Source organism: Dreissena polymorpha, chromosome 4 (genome assembly GCF_020536995.1).
Source record: "Dreissena polymorpha isolate Duluth1 chromosome 4, UMN_Dpol_1.0, whole genome shotgun sequence".
In the NCBI taxonomy this organism is placed as follows: Eukaryota; Metazoa; Mollusca; class Bivalvia; order Myida; family Dreissenidae; genus Dreissena; species Dreissena polymorpha.
The window spans coordinates 128,491,288-128,508,324 of NC_068358.1; the positions used below are offsets into that span (position 1 = coordinate 128,491,288).

At 34.7% G+C, this 17,037-nt stretch overlaps 1 protein-coding gene and 1 long non-coding RNA gene across 5 annotated transcripts in view; one reads left to right on the forward strand and one right to left on the reverse strand.

The window, feature by feature from the left end:
• LOC127876424 (semaphorin-2A-like) overlaps positions 1–17,037 on the forward strand; it is a 169,280-nt gene that overhangs the window by 94,823 nt on the left and 57,420 nt on the right. For all 4 annotated transcript variants that reach the window (XM_052421699.1, XM_052421702.1, XM_052421701.1 and 1 more), the window contains exon 5: positions 5,250–5,373. In XM_052421699.1, the coding sequence (XP_052277659.1) occupies positions 5,250–5,373 (124 nt within the window). The remainder of the gene's footprint in view (positions 1–5,249; positions 5,374–17,037) is intronic.
• LOC127876433 (uncharacterized) overlaps positions 1–17,037 on the reverse strand; it is a 114,052-nt gene that overhangs the window by 44,962 nt on the left and 52,053 nt on the right. The window lies entirely within an intron of this gene.

The window sequence follows — 17,037 nt, forward strand, 5'->3', positions numbered from 1 at the left end:
CTATTATGAAATTATTAACAATTCAAATATCACATAAAACTGATCAGGTTTGTAAACAAATTGCAGTATAATCTCTTGTGTTATAAATAACTTGAATGACACACAAATCTTTATCCTTAATATTGTATTTCAGGTTTAACTTGGAGCTTTAGAAGAATTAATGACATGAATTGAATAAATTTTAATATAAAAAATTGCTTGTTTGGCAAGTTTATCTTTGTAAATGATAAAAGTAGAGCTATTTGTTTACTTTTGTTTACAAATTACATGCTAAAACTTATTGGTATATTCTTGTAGTTGAATGTTAATCCCTCCTCAGTTCTTAGGTAAAAAAGTTTATACTTACATATAGTACTGTGTTACATACACTGGTGAATACAGATGAGTTTGTTTAGCTAAGGCTTAGAAAATTAGATACACCAGCCATGGAGCCTTGGTAAGTGGTTCAAGTTTTTGACCCAAGCAAATAAACTTATCTGTATTTGACACTTACCAGGCTTATCCATTCCCACCATCGTTTTTCAAAAGTAATAGCCTCCCTATGTTAAAAACATGCAAAAGAAAATTGCTGAAGTATCCAGAAAAGCTCAGTAAAGATGAATGAAGTATGTTAATGAAAAAGTTACATAATTTTTAGCTCAGCTGATTTCGGAGAAACCCCAAGGTATTGTCATAGCCAGCTCGTCGTCGTTCATACAACAGTTGTTAGTTTAACTAACAACTGTTGTATGAACGACGACGAGAGAATAGTTATGACTATTCCCTATCCACCCGTATCACACTGTCTCATGCACTTTCACCTTGACCTTGTTTGGATCTTGAGTAAGTCAAATTGTCTATGTTTGAGCCTCGCTCTGGGAAAACTTGGTTTAACGCAAGTGCGTTAAGTGTCATCCCAAACTAGCCTGTGCAGTTGCAAAGGCTAATCAGGGACAACACTTTCCGCTTGTATTGTATCTTTAGTTTGAAGACAGTCTCTTAGGGAAAATCCAGTTGTTTGCGAAAAGTGTAGTTCCTGATTAGCCTGTGCAGACTGCACAGGCTAATGTGGGACAACACTTTACGAACATTAAACCCCGTTTTCCAAACGCAGGGCTTGTATCTTAATTTTGCTGTTAGTCTAACACTATAACACATAAAGAGAGTGCTGACACGCTCCTAGTTGAAGCCACAAATGTGACTGCTTTGGCTCAGTGGACTTTTTTTAACTTAAGCATATAGCTTTTCTTTCTTTTTACTACCTTATTAAGTCATGGAGTACTGTGTGTATAAGAGTAACCCAATTTAGTGCAAACATTAAACAATGGAACAGCGCCACTAATTAGTTAATTTGTTTTAAGGAGACCTATTGTAATTGTTTGATCCACAAGTGGTATAAGAAGTGGCTATTGTTAAATTTTGGGGAATATGGGTACTTACAAAAAATATGTAATGCAGTTGTTAAGGATGAAAAAAAAGTTGTTAAGTATGGCATATGGGATAGGAGTTGAATTTGTTACTTATATAGTCATCCAGGATGAAGTTGTGCATGTTTGTATAGATATATGATTGAAGTTTATAATAAATGCATATATAGATATCCTGATGCCAAATATGGCTCACAACCGGAATTTGTGAATTATTGGTTTTGAAACAAGGAAATGAAATCATTATATTTAATCTGATTTGAGCTGCATTCTGGGATAGCAGGGTTTGATATATCTGCTGTACGCGTCGTCCTAGATAATGGATGACACTTTCGCCTTTTATGGAATTTTTCGTTTAAATGAAGTCTCTTCATAGCAAAAAATTCAGATTAGGCAGAAAGTGTGGTCCCTATTTAGCTTGTGTTTGTCAGTTTATACATGTATGTTAGTGCTTTCTTCTGTTCACTTCTCCATCTGCACTGTTTGTAAGAGAATCTTCACAGGAATGAACCTTGGGTGACCCTCTCTCATTGTTGTTCCAAACGTTCCGGTCCATTAAATTTGAAGGTTATTTGCGTGAAGAACCAAGTCACCACGGGGTGCAAGTTTTCTTATATGGCACCATTCTGTCTGAATCCTTTTGAAAACTCATTTTTATCTCAATTTCATGAAATATGCTCAGACCATTTGTTCTAAAGATACCTCGGCCAATTTTTACAATGGTTTTCAAAATATCACTTAAGTTGTTATTAATAGTTCAGTTCCCAGAAATATCACATGCATGACCTAGGGCCTTTGACCTTTTTGTTTGTGTAACTATTGATGGACATTCAAAATGTTTCTGAAGGATATTGTTAAATTATGAGAGGTACTTAATTTCTTATGCTTATGCTTGTTTTAAATAGTTCATGGTCGTCTTAACTGTTAGTTAACTGTTAAACTGATAGTTTATAACTGATAATTTATAACTAATGTGACAACAATGTAAAAGCATTTAAGAATAACTCTTCAGATTTGAGCTTATTTGAAACAACATTTGTCTCCCTTTAAACTGTTTAGGGCCTGTTGAAGTGTTTTTCTGTTTGTGAAAATAATTAGGTGCATTGAAAAAATTCATTTGTTGGCAAATTATATAAAACAAATTATTAAAAAAATATTTGATTTTGTTTTTGGAATGTAAGTGTAAAACAGTGTAAAATATGAAATCCACTGCTGGGATCTAACACAACAATTTGAAAAAAAAACAATAATAAGTGTACACGCCGCACAATTCCATTCAAATATGAGTTTGCAGATATCTTGTGCTGATTTTTAATATAAATGTACAACATACATGATATGAGACCATTATTGACAGTAATTGAAGCTGCAATATTTGAAAATGTTTAAGCGCAACGGTCTTGAAAATTATTTGATTTATGATTTTGAGGTATGAGTTATGCTCTGAGAAAACGGGATTGAATGCTTGTGCGTTAAGTGTCATCACAGATTAGCCTGTGCAGTCAGTTCAGGTTTTTTTGGGACAATACTTTCCGCCTTAACTATACATGCCATAAATTTTCAGACCGATTCCGGGACATTGTGCTAAATTTTCCGGGACATTTGCCGATTTTCCGGGACATGTATACAAAAAGCGTTATATGAAGTCATACATGTATTTTTGGTACGCATTTTTTCGCGATATCCAATTAGTTAATTTACTTATGTAACTTACCTGGAATAAACAAATTTAACATCCATTTAAGATCAATGCACAAAAAAACGTTATTTAAACAAGAAGAATAAGTTATAATTAACATCGTAAATTGCTTAAACAATTGACAAATTAAACATTTCTACATCCGTTACTAGATACAAGCCACGTGTTTTGCGTGTTTGAAAAGAGCACATGTATATAAACATGAAATAGTTCAGTGCTGATTTAATTTTCAGTCACTGTCAGGGTTTTTTTGGGGTTGTGGGGGAAGGGGCCTTTAGCCCTTATGTGGGGGAAATTTTACGCGGGATTTTCCACTTTGAGGAAAAATTGTGCGCGTGGAATTTTTGCGGCGTTTTCCTTTTTGGGGGATTTGTTTACTTACTCTCTCATTATTACAATACATTTGTAAATGTTTGCACTATATTCATTGTTTTTTTCATATTTTTTTACGTTTGGCAAGATTAAATTGTAATTGAATTGAGATATTATAATCACGAGACACATCTTCCTATTAAAAAAAAAAAATTAATTTTTTTTTTTTTTTTTAGGGGGAATTTTTGGTTCTGAAAGGGGAAAAAACCAGCCTTGTTTGGTGGGGGAAGACGCCGAATATCGGGTAAAAAAACCCTGACTGTATACACTTAAAACGTTGACTGCGTGTAACACGGGTGATGAATTCAGACGTTGTCATGTGTGGCGCGCGCGGTGTAAGCTGTGACGTCAAACTGTTACAACTTACATTGTATGCGCTGAGCGTAAAGGCGTGTTGTTTGTCGCAATATGAGTGTGAATGAATCTGACACCGCGAAAATCCGGGTGAAACTGGATTTATTAATGAATGTGCATCGCGTAATCCGTTTAAACTTCACAGCCATCAAATTTGAGCAAGCCAATTCACAACGAATTAACCCATTTTGTTTGACTGTGATTACGAGACAATCGACAAGATAATAGGACCCCCCGTTAATTGATCGATTTTGACACGTAGCGTTTTTGCCTAATCGGACAGGCATTGCTTTGGAGATGACGCAATATCAGTGGCAAGTACAGATTTGCATGCTAAGATAAGGAACATACAGGTTTTACTGAATACCGGGACATTTGACAAATTTCCAGGACTGCGGGACAGGGTATGCATTTCTGGGACTGTCCCGGACGATCCGGGACATATGGCATGTATGCCTTAACTAAAGATTTTTGCTGAGAAGAAACTTCATTTTTAGATACAAGAAAAGCTGAAAGTGTCATCTTGGATTAGCTTGTGGGGACAAGCACAGGCTAATCTGGGACAACACTTATGACACAAGCATTTTGCCTTGTTAATCTGGGACAACACTTATGACACAAGCATTTTGCCTTGTTAATCTGGGACAACACTTATGACACAAGCATTTTGCCTTGTTAATCTGGGACAACTCTTATGACACAAGCATTTTGCCTTGTTAATCTGGGACAGCACTTATGACACAAGCAATTTGCTTTGTTAATCTGGGACAACACTTATGACACAAGCATTTTGCCTTGTTTATCTGGGACAACTTTTATGACACAAGCATTTTGCCTTGTTAATCTGGGACAACACTTATGACACAAGCATTTTGCCTTGTTAATCTGGGACAACACTCATGACACAAGCATTTTGCCTTGTTAATCTGGGACAACACTTATGACACAAGCATTTTGCCTTGTTAATCTTGGACAACACTTATGACACAAGCATTTTGCCTTGTTAATCTGGGACAACACTTATGACACAAGCATTTTGCCTTGTTAATCTTGGACAACACTTATGACACAAGCATTTTGCCTTGTTAATCTTGGACAACACTTATGACACAAGCATTTTGCTTTGTTAATCTGGGACAACACTTATGACACAAGCATTTTGCCTTGTTAATCTGGGACAACACTTATGACACAAGCATTTTGCCTTGTTTATCTGGGACAACTTTTATGACACAAGCATTTTGCCTTGTTAATCTGGGACAACACTTATGACACAAGCATTTTGCCTTGTTAATCTTGGACAACACTTATGACACAAGCATTTTGCCTTGTTAATCTGGGACAACACTTATGACACAAGCATTTTGCCTTGTTTTCCAGAGAATGGCTCATATGTAATAATACTTCTTGTATTTCAGATCTGAGCGATAGCCATTTGGCACATTTCACATGCTGTAATGATAGTTGCCACGACAAAACAAATTTTGTGAATTACAACCGATACCTTGTAGTGGCGCCAGATGTCCTCTATGTTGGAGCAATGTAAGTATGTTGGTAGTGGTAGGTGGGTGGGTGGTTGTGGTGGTGGTTGTGTAGAAAGTGTAGTAACTAGTTGTGGTTTAAGTGTGAATGGTGGTATTGGTGGACGTTGTTGTGGGTAGTAGAAGTTCTTCAGGCAGCATGATCTAAGGAACGCACACCTGGACACCCGGAGTGAATATCAGGATTGTCATAATGAAAATCGTGACTTCCGGTACGTTCGTCGACACGTCAATCATGAAAACAGTCGACACTGCACGAACTGTGGACGTCAAAATCATGTTACACGTGACTGCAGACTACCCAAAAGACAATAGGTTACTGATGACAGACGTACTACATCGTTATATAGCACAAATAAATTTGACATTCTTTCGTCGGTATGTAACCAATGTGACTCGCACAAATGTAAGTGTAGTTTAATTATTGCTAATGATGATACAAATCAACATAAACCACATTGCTTAAGATTGAATAATGTTAAATGTAGCACAATAAATAACTTAGACACTGATATATCATCCCTGGATAGTAACGTTCTTATGGAATCTCACATACTTTAAAATGTAACATAAATAATGATTATTATATTCCATTTACATATAAAGGTTTGCATATTATGCATTTGAATATCCAACATTTATTGCCTAAATTGGATGAAATTCGTGTTTACTTACACGAAAATAGTTCTTTAGATATAGTAGGCTTTTGTGAAACATTTTTAAATGATAAAACGGAGATTAATACAATATCCATTTCCGGTTACAGCATTGTAAGACGTGATAGGGCTATTTCTGCTGGAGGCAGTATAATAGTTTATATAAAAGATAGCATCTCTTTTGTACGTAGACATGATTTAGAAAGTGATGATATTGAATCTATTTGGCTACAAATCAACATTGTAAAGTACAAACCATATCTAATTAACTTTGTTTATCGCCCACCAAATAGCCCTCAATCTTGGATTGACTCATTTGAATTACAGATAAATAAGGCAGACATGGAAGATTGTAATATGTATTCAACCGGGGATTTTAATTTTCACTGTTTAAGCCAAAACATATTTAACAATAAGAAATGGGAAAAACTTATCACTGATTTTAATTTAAAACAACACGTGTCTTTTCCAACAAGGGTTACGGAACGTTCATCATCAATATTAGACCATTTGTATTCAAAATATGACAACATTTCTGAGGTAATCATACCAAAAATAGGCATAAGTGACCATTACTCAGTAGTTTTTAGATGGTCGCTTTAGCGACCGTCTAATGTGCATGATGTAAAATTCAGGTCGATACGGCCTGGGTATGATTAGCCCAATTCCCGCTTACACTACGCTCGAAGAAAGAGTTGTATAATTTATGCAAGAGGTTTGAGTTCTCCAATGATGTTTATTCACAAATGGAAACATTATATTAATATCGTGTTAAATGCAATAGTTTCGAATGGTGTTTTATAGAAAAGAATTAAAAAAAACAATGATCGTATTGCACGTGTCGCGGAGGAGATTGTTTATGAATGATTAAAATAGTCCACTTTCTGCTGCGTCTGCGTGACGTAGTATTTTCGCTCATCTCATTCATAAATCTGAGGCTGGCGATAAACAAAGGGGAGTCCGGGTGAGTCCGCACTAGTATAAGGTTACGCTTGTTTATATTCACAGGTCTCAATTAATAACACGTTGACCACGAGTTCAACAATTATTACCGGGATACGATAGACAACATAAAAATGATTCATTATCGCTGAAACTGTTAAAAATCATTTAAATATAACAAGAATATTCTCTTAAAAATGTAGTCTCGCTGTTTTGAAATAAGGTTTGGAATTTTGGTTTCTAAATAACTTAATTAAAAACAAAAGTTTAATTATAGTGTTTTTAACTTTTAGTCGCATATTTACCGCATTATAATGTGTGTTATAATAGGCAAACCATACATTAGTAAAATTCAATCTGCCTTCGCACATAGAAGGAATGGGTCAATTAGGTGCTGCGTTTCCTTTGCTTACTTCAGTTAGAGGTCAATTCTTTACGTAAAAGCAATCACAAGGCCCCGGCTTCAGAGGAATTGCGGAGCGTTCTTACATAATTAAAGTCGTAGTCGCATGGTATTTGCGTTTAGCGTCCTATTTGGTCACGTGGTTCTTTTTCGCGGGTGTTTTGGCATTCATGATATGAGGCTATTATTAGATGCGCCTGTCGATAAACAAAGGAAAGTTTACGGGCGATAACAACGCAATAGGTTACGCTCTCACATACAACTCAATGACGTAGTACAGGTCGTAAATTGAGAGATTTGGGAAAAAGTTGACGCTTATTTATATTCTCAATTTATAAAACGTTGAACATAAGTTCAACAAAAACTTCAGCGATACGATAGACTAAAAAAAAACATAATCGCTAAACCCGAATATAACAAATAATTTATAATAATAATACGAATGACCTGTTTCATAACCTCGTTGAAGCTACTACATCGGGTATTTCTGGAAAGCGTTCTTGGTTCTCAACACATAGCGGCGATCTTTTGTATTTACGGGTGCTAGCAACGCAATAGTAGAAGCTTAGTAGAAGGTTTAGCTTGTTTATATTCACAGTTCTCAATACATTGACAGTTGGATATGAGTTCATCAATTACTCAGGCATACTATAGGCAACCTCGAAAATGCTTTATAATCGTTAAACCGAAAACAACTAAATATATTATATTAAATATATTTATAACAATACATGTCTTTTAAAAATGTAGTCGGCGTATACGCCGACTTTAAAATAAAGTTAGCAATTTACTTTTCTAAATAATTGAATACAATTAAACAAAAGTTAAACTATTGTGTTGTGTTTTTCACTTGTAAGCTGCATATTCACCGCATGAAATGTGTGTTAGCATTGTCAAACCACACATTAGTGTGAGTAAATAAAAAATATACTACGGGAGAGCACTTCATATGTGTCCTCATATGCCTTGTTATGAGTATCTTTCTTCATTATCGAAATATATCGTATGTTTATATTTGATTTAAACGCAGTTTTCTTTCGTCACATTTAAATCACACGTCAATAGCGCCGTCATGCGAAAATGGGTCTTATGCGTTTCGGCAAGCGTTTGTTAAACCCAACATGTGCTCTTGCGCAGTCAGGCCATAGGCGACGCTGTTCGCTTTAAAATCACTCAATATGTTATGTTTCTCCTTACCAGAAGGAGGGATAGCTGAGTGGGCTATTTATATGAAGGGCGCATATGGAATAAGACCCATTTTCGCATGACGAGGGTCATTACAAATCTCATTGCGAATTGAAAATCCCACATTTAAAAACAATGCTTTTTGATACAAAATTGAATTCAAAATGGCAAACTTGTTAATAATGGCAGCCTATCGACGCATTAAGGAATGATTTCCAGACGTGCTGACCAAGTACGGCAAACATTGTGGTATGATAATTAAACGATTTTCTCTTATCGTGACACTATACTATTTCGCTAATGATTGTTTTCTCATCTTGGAGGCGAAATTGAAATTCTGCGAGATGGATTGTAACGCTTAATTGTAACAGGGCCACAATTTGTGTCGTTTGAGCATACAGAGAGTAGTCCGGAATTTCTTACACTGAACAGTGCTACATCCTTTGAATTGAGCACATACGCAGTGATGTAGCAAAAATTCAGAGGTTGTATCTTGAATCAGCTTATTAAATATTCGAAAATCTTCATGCGTGTCTGTTGGCGTTATGTTAAAGTCACTAAGATGAAAACTGAAACAGCTTCGCCTAAAAGCGCATTAGTGCTCTATACCTATGTTTATGTTAGCGTTGTTGACAACGTGTGAACTGCTCGGGTTACAAGTAAAGCATAAACAGCAATGTTTATATACTTTTACTCCTCCATATACAAGATACGAAGATTATTGTATATTTTGAATTTGTATATGGTGTCAAAAATCAAAAGTTAAGTTCTCATTACCATTTTCATCATACTTTCTTTGCTTTCAGAACTTCCAAAAAAGCATGCTGTTTTTTTTTGTCTTAGTTATTTCTATGAAATAATAAGGATGATAAAAAGTGCACACAAAACTCGACCCGTGCGCTATGACACACACTTTTTTAAGTTGAATGGCGTGTGTTCATTTCAAACTTGCGATTGATTTTGAAAAATGAATTGCGTGTTAAATTATGCAATAGCGAACATCTTCAGTGCCTTCAGCGCTTTGATTACATTAAGCGTCAAAGGTAAAATTGTTAAAACAGATGATCATAAAATTATTAAGTACAGATGTTTTAACAAATTTAATGAAATCAATTTTCAAAATGACTTAGCAAATGTTAATTTTGATATGGTTGAAACAATAGAGGATGCTAATGAGGCATTTGAAGTATTTTATAACATATTAAACTCAGTCCTTAATAAGAATGCCCCTATCAAATATAAAAAAGTGAAGAGATTACAACAACCTGGTTGGTACAACAAAAACGTAAAACAAGCAAGGTCTTTAAGGGATAAATATAAACGTGAATCTAATTGGCCACAATATAAGTTGTGGCGTAATAAATGTAACAGTGCAATCTAAATGGCTAAAAAAGAATATTTTTCGAATGCGGTACAAAACAAAACAAGTGCGAAATCGCTCTGGAAAACTATTAAATTAGCATCAAATGAACACACAGAATCCTCTATTTTGCCAAATGTAATAAGGAAGGATGATCGGATAATATCTGGTAAAACAAATGTAGCTAATGCACTTAATGATCACTTTGTTGACATCTCGAAACTTATTAAAAAGACTAAATTTGCTGAACACGATTTCCACTCACTAAAAACATATCTAGATGCTAAGCTAGAGTCTAAGCATTTCTCTGTTCAGTTTATTACCACATCAGAAGTTAGTACTTAAATTAATCAACTTCATTCAAACAAATCTGCTGGGGCTGATGGTATAGGACCCAGCATTATTAAACTTTGCAAAGATTTCATTATACAACCAATCACTGCTCTTATAAATAACTGTATATCACATGGAACTTTTCCCGACATGCTTAAAATTGCAAACGTAATACCTTTATATAAGGGTGGATCGGTAGAAGATCCCAATAATTATAGACCAATATCACTTTTACCTACTATATCTAAAATATTTGAAAAGCATATAGCTAAACAATTGCATATATATCTAGAATCTACAAGTCTATTAACCCTTTCCTTGACAGCCATTTAGCCAATATAAGCCTCTCCAGTTACCACAAGACCTAGCTGCCTGCTGACCAGTGGCTGATAGCCATCTTATCAATATCAGTACCCCATCTTTACAGGCATTATTGGAAAAACGCTGTTTTATGACCCTCATTGCTTTTAAACGTGATATTCTCATAAAAATTGAAATATTATTGAAAAATACACAATATGAAAGTTTAAGCTAATAAAATTTCCTTTCCTGTGGTGTAAACTGTATGTTTATACCTTAATTTATTGGTCAGTTATAGTCATGCAAAGTTGACCGTTGTGTGTTTTACTGCATTTAAATGCAAATCTCTTTCCAGCTCATATAGAAACTTTGCGAAGTTGGTGTGTTGAATCAAATACAAATAATTATATTTTGGAATATTAATTTTTTTTCTTACTTTCCAAACTACAATTCTTCTTTCTTGAAGATTTTTTTATTTTATAAATTCTGCAAGCCTTAAAATTCATGTAAATTCTTATAAATAACTATAGAAAAACACAGAGTTTCTCAAACAACTTCATGCATTTAAAATAAATTGTATTAAATTCGTACGATACTTGGTATTTCTATTACATTAATTCACCTAATGATTTATAAACATTTATAGATACCGGTAACAATTTAATTGGATGTTGCATAATGTGCCATGAATTTTCATATAATTAATTTGCATTTTGCATTTTATTACCGATCGAAATCCGGCAATGTCGGCGTCTTCAATAAGTCTTCAATTTGAGTATTTATTTGCAAAATTCCAAGTTTATTATCAAATACTCCAGTTTATCTGATCGCCGACATATAACTTTATAACCCAGAAGTCGCCAACAAACCCGTGTATTTGTGTACCAAATTACAAAACGCCGAGGTAACATGGCACGCGCGCCAATGTCATCTGAAGACTACTGCTGCGTCCGGTAAACATGTTTATTCAAAGTGTCTAGAACCCGTGTTTCTTATCCCTAAATGTTAGATTAGCATGTGCGCTATTAATTATTATTGGTCAGTTCAAAGGCATATTGAAGACCGCCGACTGCGTCTTTGTTTTATTGCCCAATCAAGCACCGATAATCCAATATCCTGTGTATTACGAAACACAAACTTTAGATAAGCACGTGTCGTTTGTAAAAACATTTTAGTGTACATGCCATTTAACATATCGATGTTATAGTCGTATATGATCTCGGAAACAAACATTTACGATATAATGGAATCAAACAACAATAAGAATGAAATCGATTTACACCCAAATGATATTATATCCCTATGGGACGTGTTTATTTTTGCGACATTTTTAACGAGTTATTAATACGTTTTCAGAAAATGTCCAAATTAAATATGGTTCGAGAATAGCAGTTATTTTAGGACATTAAGAAATGCCTGAAGCGCGCACATCCCGGAACGTGATTTACGCATGTCAAATGGTAAACCCTCGTCTTGATTGGTCGCCAATTGCATCATAGCTTTAAATAGCAACATTACCGGATGTTTACTCGACAGTTTAGAAAAATGATGAACGCAGGTGTATATGCATTTCTGTTACACTTAAAACGTCATTTTAAGCATTTAAATAGCAAATTAAATCGTGACGCGTAAAAACGCGTATATATCAGGTAATAGATAGGGTAGTAGAAATGCGTAGATAACAGGGAATCGATACAGGCGTAGATAAGCGTATTTGACAGGGAATCGATAGGGTCGTAGAAACGCGTACCTGTCAAGGAAAGGGTTAAACAAAACCCAGTCGGGTTTTCGCAAATATCATTCTTGTCAAACAGCATTGATTAATATAGTTGATTCATGGCTTAAACAAATTGATAATGGAAATCTGGTAGGTACAATTTTCTTGGATTTTAAAAAAGCATTTGATCTTGTGGACCATAGGGTTCTTTTACACAAATTAAAACTTTATCATTTTAATGATAGGTCATGCGACCTATTTTCTTCATATCTCCGCAATCGATTTCAGTTTATCAAAGCAGAAAACACTACCTCTACTTGTAAAAGCATCATTGCTGGTGTTCCCCAAGGATCTTTTTTAGGACCTCTTCTATTTCTTATTAACGTTAATGATCTTTCGCTAGATCTTACATGTGATTCTGCAATGTATGCTGATGATACAACATTGCACACTGTGGGAACAAATATTCAAACACTTCAAAATAAGCTACAAACAAATCTTTCAATTGTAAATGATTGGTGCCAAACTAATAACATGATTATTAATCCACTAAAAACTACTTGTATGGTATTAGGGTCAAAACGGAAAGCTCAAAACATGACAGATCTAAAACTTAAAATTTCAGATACGGTGATCAAAACAGTAAATTGTCAAAACTTCTTGGCCTTTATATTGACAATACTCTATCTTGGAAACTACACATTAACAGCGTTTGTTCAAAATTGTCATCACGAATGTTTCTTTTGCAAAAAATAAAACCATATTTAACCCTTGAAATGCGTAAGCTCTTCTATAATGGTTATATCTCACCTATATCCGACTACGCATGCGTTACCTGGAGTTCAGCGGCCAAAACGGAAATTAATAGAATAGTCAAAATACAAAAGCGTTGTGGTGCACATATTTTAAATAAAAAGTACAACACTAATTCAAAAACACTATTTAAAGATCTAAAATGGTTGACTTTCGAACAGCGTAACCACTATTTCATGTCAGTTATTGTATTTAAAGCATTTCACAATCAAACCCCAACATACATACGTGACCTTTTGACACCTTCACAAAATATTCACTATAACTTGCGATCTTGCGAAAAGGGGGATTTAATGCTAGTGCGAATACCCAAAACAAACTATTTCAAACAATCGTTTGAATTTTCTAGCAAAACAATTTGGAATTCGTTACCCCAATCTATACGTCAAACAAACAATGTAATTACATTTAAGAAAAAATTAAAAGCTTATCTTTCTTCCACACTTTATGAAATAAACTGAACATGCTTCATGTTGTTTTAGTAAATAACATTAGTTTAATGTTTAAATACTGTTCTTGCATAAATGGTTATTGTAGTTTTATGTCTGTCATTTGTTTTTAATTATAATATATATCATTATATGTGTATGCATATATGATTCTTTATGTTTTGTTCTTATTGCTCAAGATGAAATATGATGTATTTGTTGTAAATTGTATCTTGTTAGAAGACCTTGTTGAAAATAAGAAATGTATTATATAAATTGCATATTATGGAATTTCATCTGATGTATTTCTTAACAAGTCTATCTTCTTTAAATAAAGATTTTATTATTATTATTATTATTATAGTTGTAGGTGTAGATGTAATAGTCTAATTATACCCCCACAAACGAAGTTTAGGGAGGTAAATAGGAGTGAACTCAGGCTTTTTCCGCCCTATGCCACGGGTCCGAAATTCGGACCCATTCCCAATGCAAATCTGGTTGTTTTTTTCCCAATTGAATTTTTTTTTCCCAATTCCAAAAAAAAAAAAAAAAAAAAATTTTTTTTTTTTTTTTTATAACCTTAAAATATATCAGTTTGCTTCATCCGGTGTAGAAAATAGAAATATTGCATAATTAAATTATCTGCTGCCTTGAATTTTTTTTTTTAACTGTAATATATGTAATAATGTTAATTATTATTTAAGACTTTCCTTATTTTCCTCAAAATCCGGCGCTTCGCGCTATTTTTTTCACCTCAAAAAAGGCCAGGCCTTTGCCGCAAATTCAGATTAAAAAACCTGCACTTATCACACATGTTCATAATATTTTGTAAAATTTTAATAATAAGTTATCAAAATAGTCGTTTTTTACCAGTTAACGGCTTCTTTGAAATATAAGAAACACTATTTACATGCAATAATTTTTCCCAATTGAGCCAATTTTGCGATTATTTTTTTTCCCAAAATGGGGGTTTTCACGACGCGAAATTCCCAAAATTCCAGTGTGGCGTTTTCCCAATATGGAGCGGAAAAAGCCTGGAACTTGTCGGTCGGTCGGTCTGTCTGTCCTTCCATATTAAGTGTCCGCTCTCTAATTCAAGTAGTTTTAAACTAGGTCACGGGGTCACTTAGTGCGTTTTAAACATTCAGCATGTTGTCCGCTCTTTAATTCAAGTAGTTTTCATCCGATCTTCACCAAACTTGGTCAGAAGTTGTATCTACATGATGTCTAGGCCAAGTTCGAACATGGGCCTTGCCGGGTCAAAAACTAGGTCACGGAGTCACTTGGTGCGTTTTAAACATTCAGCATGTTGTCCGCTTTCCTATTCAAGTAGTTTTCATCCGATCTTAACCACACTTGGTCAGAAGTTGTATCTACAGGGGTGTGATTTTTCCGCGGATGCGCGGATTTCCGCGGATCGGGTTGTCCCGGATGTCACTTCTGAGATTTGCGTAAATTCGTTTTTAAAAAATGTGGGGGAGAGGGGGCTACCACCGATTCCGCGGACGTATTTCATAAGCGGCCCGAAATATCCGCGGCCCGCGAAATCTCTCCGCATTTTACACTGGTAGATTCTGCCTAAGCATTTTTAAAACGAGCCATATAATTGGCTGTCGTTTCCCAATCTTCCAATTAAAATCGTTTTCTTAAAATGCGCTCTGTTTATGTTTGCAAATGGCGCCGTTGTGAAGGTCATAATACACTAAATAGTTTCCCTATATAATTCAATGTAAAAGCGACAACTTTGAGCGAAAATAAATGCAACATTTTGCACATAGAGACCCCCATAACCATACCTTTTCTTAAAGGCCATTCTAAGCGGAATCGATTTATGCAATAAAAAAGATATGTCATGTACAATGCAAGAAAGAACTTGACACAAATCAAAATCGACTGTTTTTGCAACTTTTTTTTTCGGCCGTTTCTTAGTGGAATGTAACCTTTTCTAGTGCAATGGTTTACTATAGTCTTCACGTGTATCATATTTCAGGGATTCAGTAGTGAACACCTATTCATGCCCTACCATTATCTCCGCAAGATAACACCCGAATAATGGTAAAAAGTGTAAAACATGCCTTCCTGTCAACTATGATATTTTTTTAGAGAGTACAGCCCTACATGAAGCGATCATTAAGTGTATTGTAACCTATAAGACAACGTTTACTGTTAACATCGCTAAAAATAAGCACTTCTCGATACTTATAAACCTATTTTCTATGTGCATGCCAATTTTCAGACCGATCTTTCACGTAGAAATGCTTGAAAATGCATTTGATTATAACGCCTGATAAGCCACGTGGCTTTCGCGTTCGGAGCTTTGATTTTTAACGGGCGTTCAGGCGTAAAATGCTTACCCTAAATAATGACAATCGGTCAAAATACTGGAATATTGTTACAACCTATGTAGAAAAAGAAGTAAACAACTATTAAAACGTGTTCATGAGCTCTTTCAGCACAAATTGATGCGATTTGAGATGCTCAAGACGAGTTTTTGTATGTTTTTTTTTCTTATTTTCCTCTGAAAACGTATTTTCTTCTTAAAAACTCACGATGCTCCTTAAATTCGTGAAACAAACGCATTTATTCCGTGAAATTTGCCAAAACGCGTCATATCCCACTAAAAAAATGATGATTTTCTGTAAATACAGCTCCTTTGTGACTAGGCCTGGTTTTGCGTTTAGGTCATAATACACTAAATAGTTTCCCTATATAATTCAATGTAAAAGCGACAACTTTGAGCGAAAATAAATGCAACATTTTGCACATAGAGACCCCCATAACCATACCTTTTCTTAAAGGCCATTCTAAGCGAAATCGATTTATGCAATAAAAAAGATATGTCATGTACAATGCAAGAAAGAACTTGACACAAATCAAAATCGACTGTTTTTGCAACTTTTTTTTTCGGCCGTTTCTAAGTGGAATGTAACCTTTTCTAGTGCAATGGTTTACTATAGTCTTCACGTGTATCATATTTCAGGGATGCAGTAGTGAACACCTATTCATGCCCTACCATTATCTCCGCAAGATAACACCCGAATAATGGTAAAAAGTGTAAAACATGCCTTCCTGTCAACTATGATATTTTTTTAGAGAGTACAGCCCTACCTGAAGCGATCATTTAGTGTATTGTAACCTGTAAGAAAATTAAGATTATTGAAATAACAAATAGCAATCGAATAAATGACTGACATCACCTAGTCTGATAGGAATAATGAAATGTGTTTGTCAAAAAAAGACTACGTTTTAGATACAAGCAACACATATTTTGTTAAGAAATGTGCCCACTGAATTTGTGTCACGGAAACCAGTGTTTGCAAATTGGAGTGTAGTCTACTCGCGAAGTAAAACAATTTAGAGAGTACCGTTCGAACATGGAAATAGACAAACATGATTTGAATTTTATATGCCTGTGGGTCTGTGTATAATCAGATTCATATGCATATTCTACTTTATTATGTCACGCTGTTCAGTTAACTGAAATAGCTTTGAACTGAGTGAAGATGTGAAATGCAAGATATTGAAAGG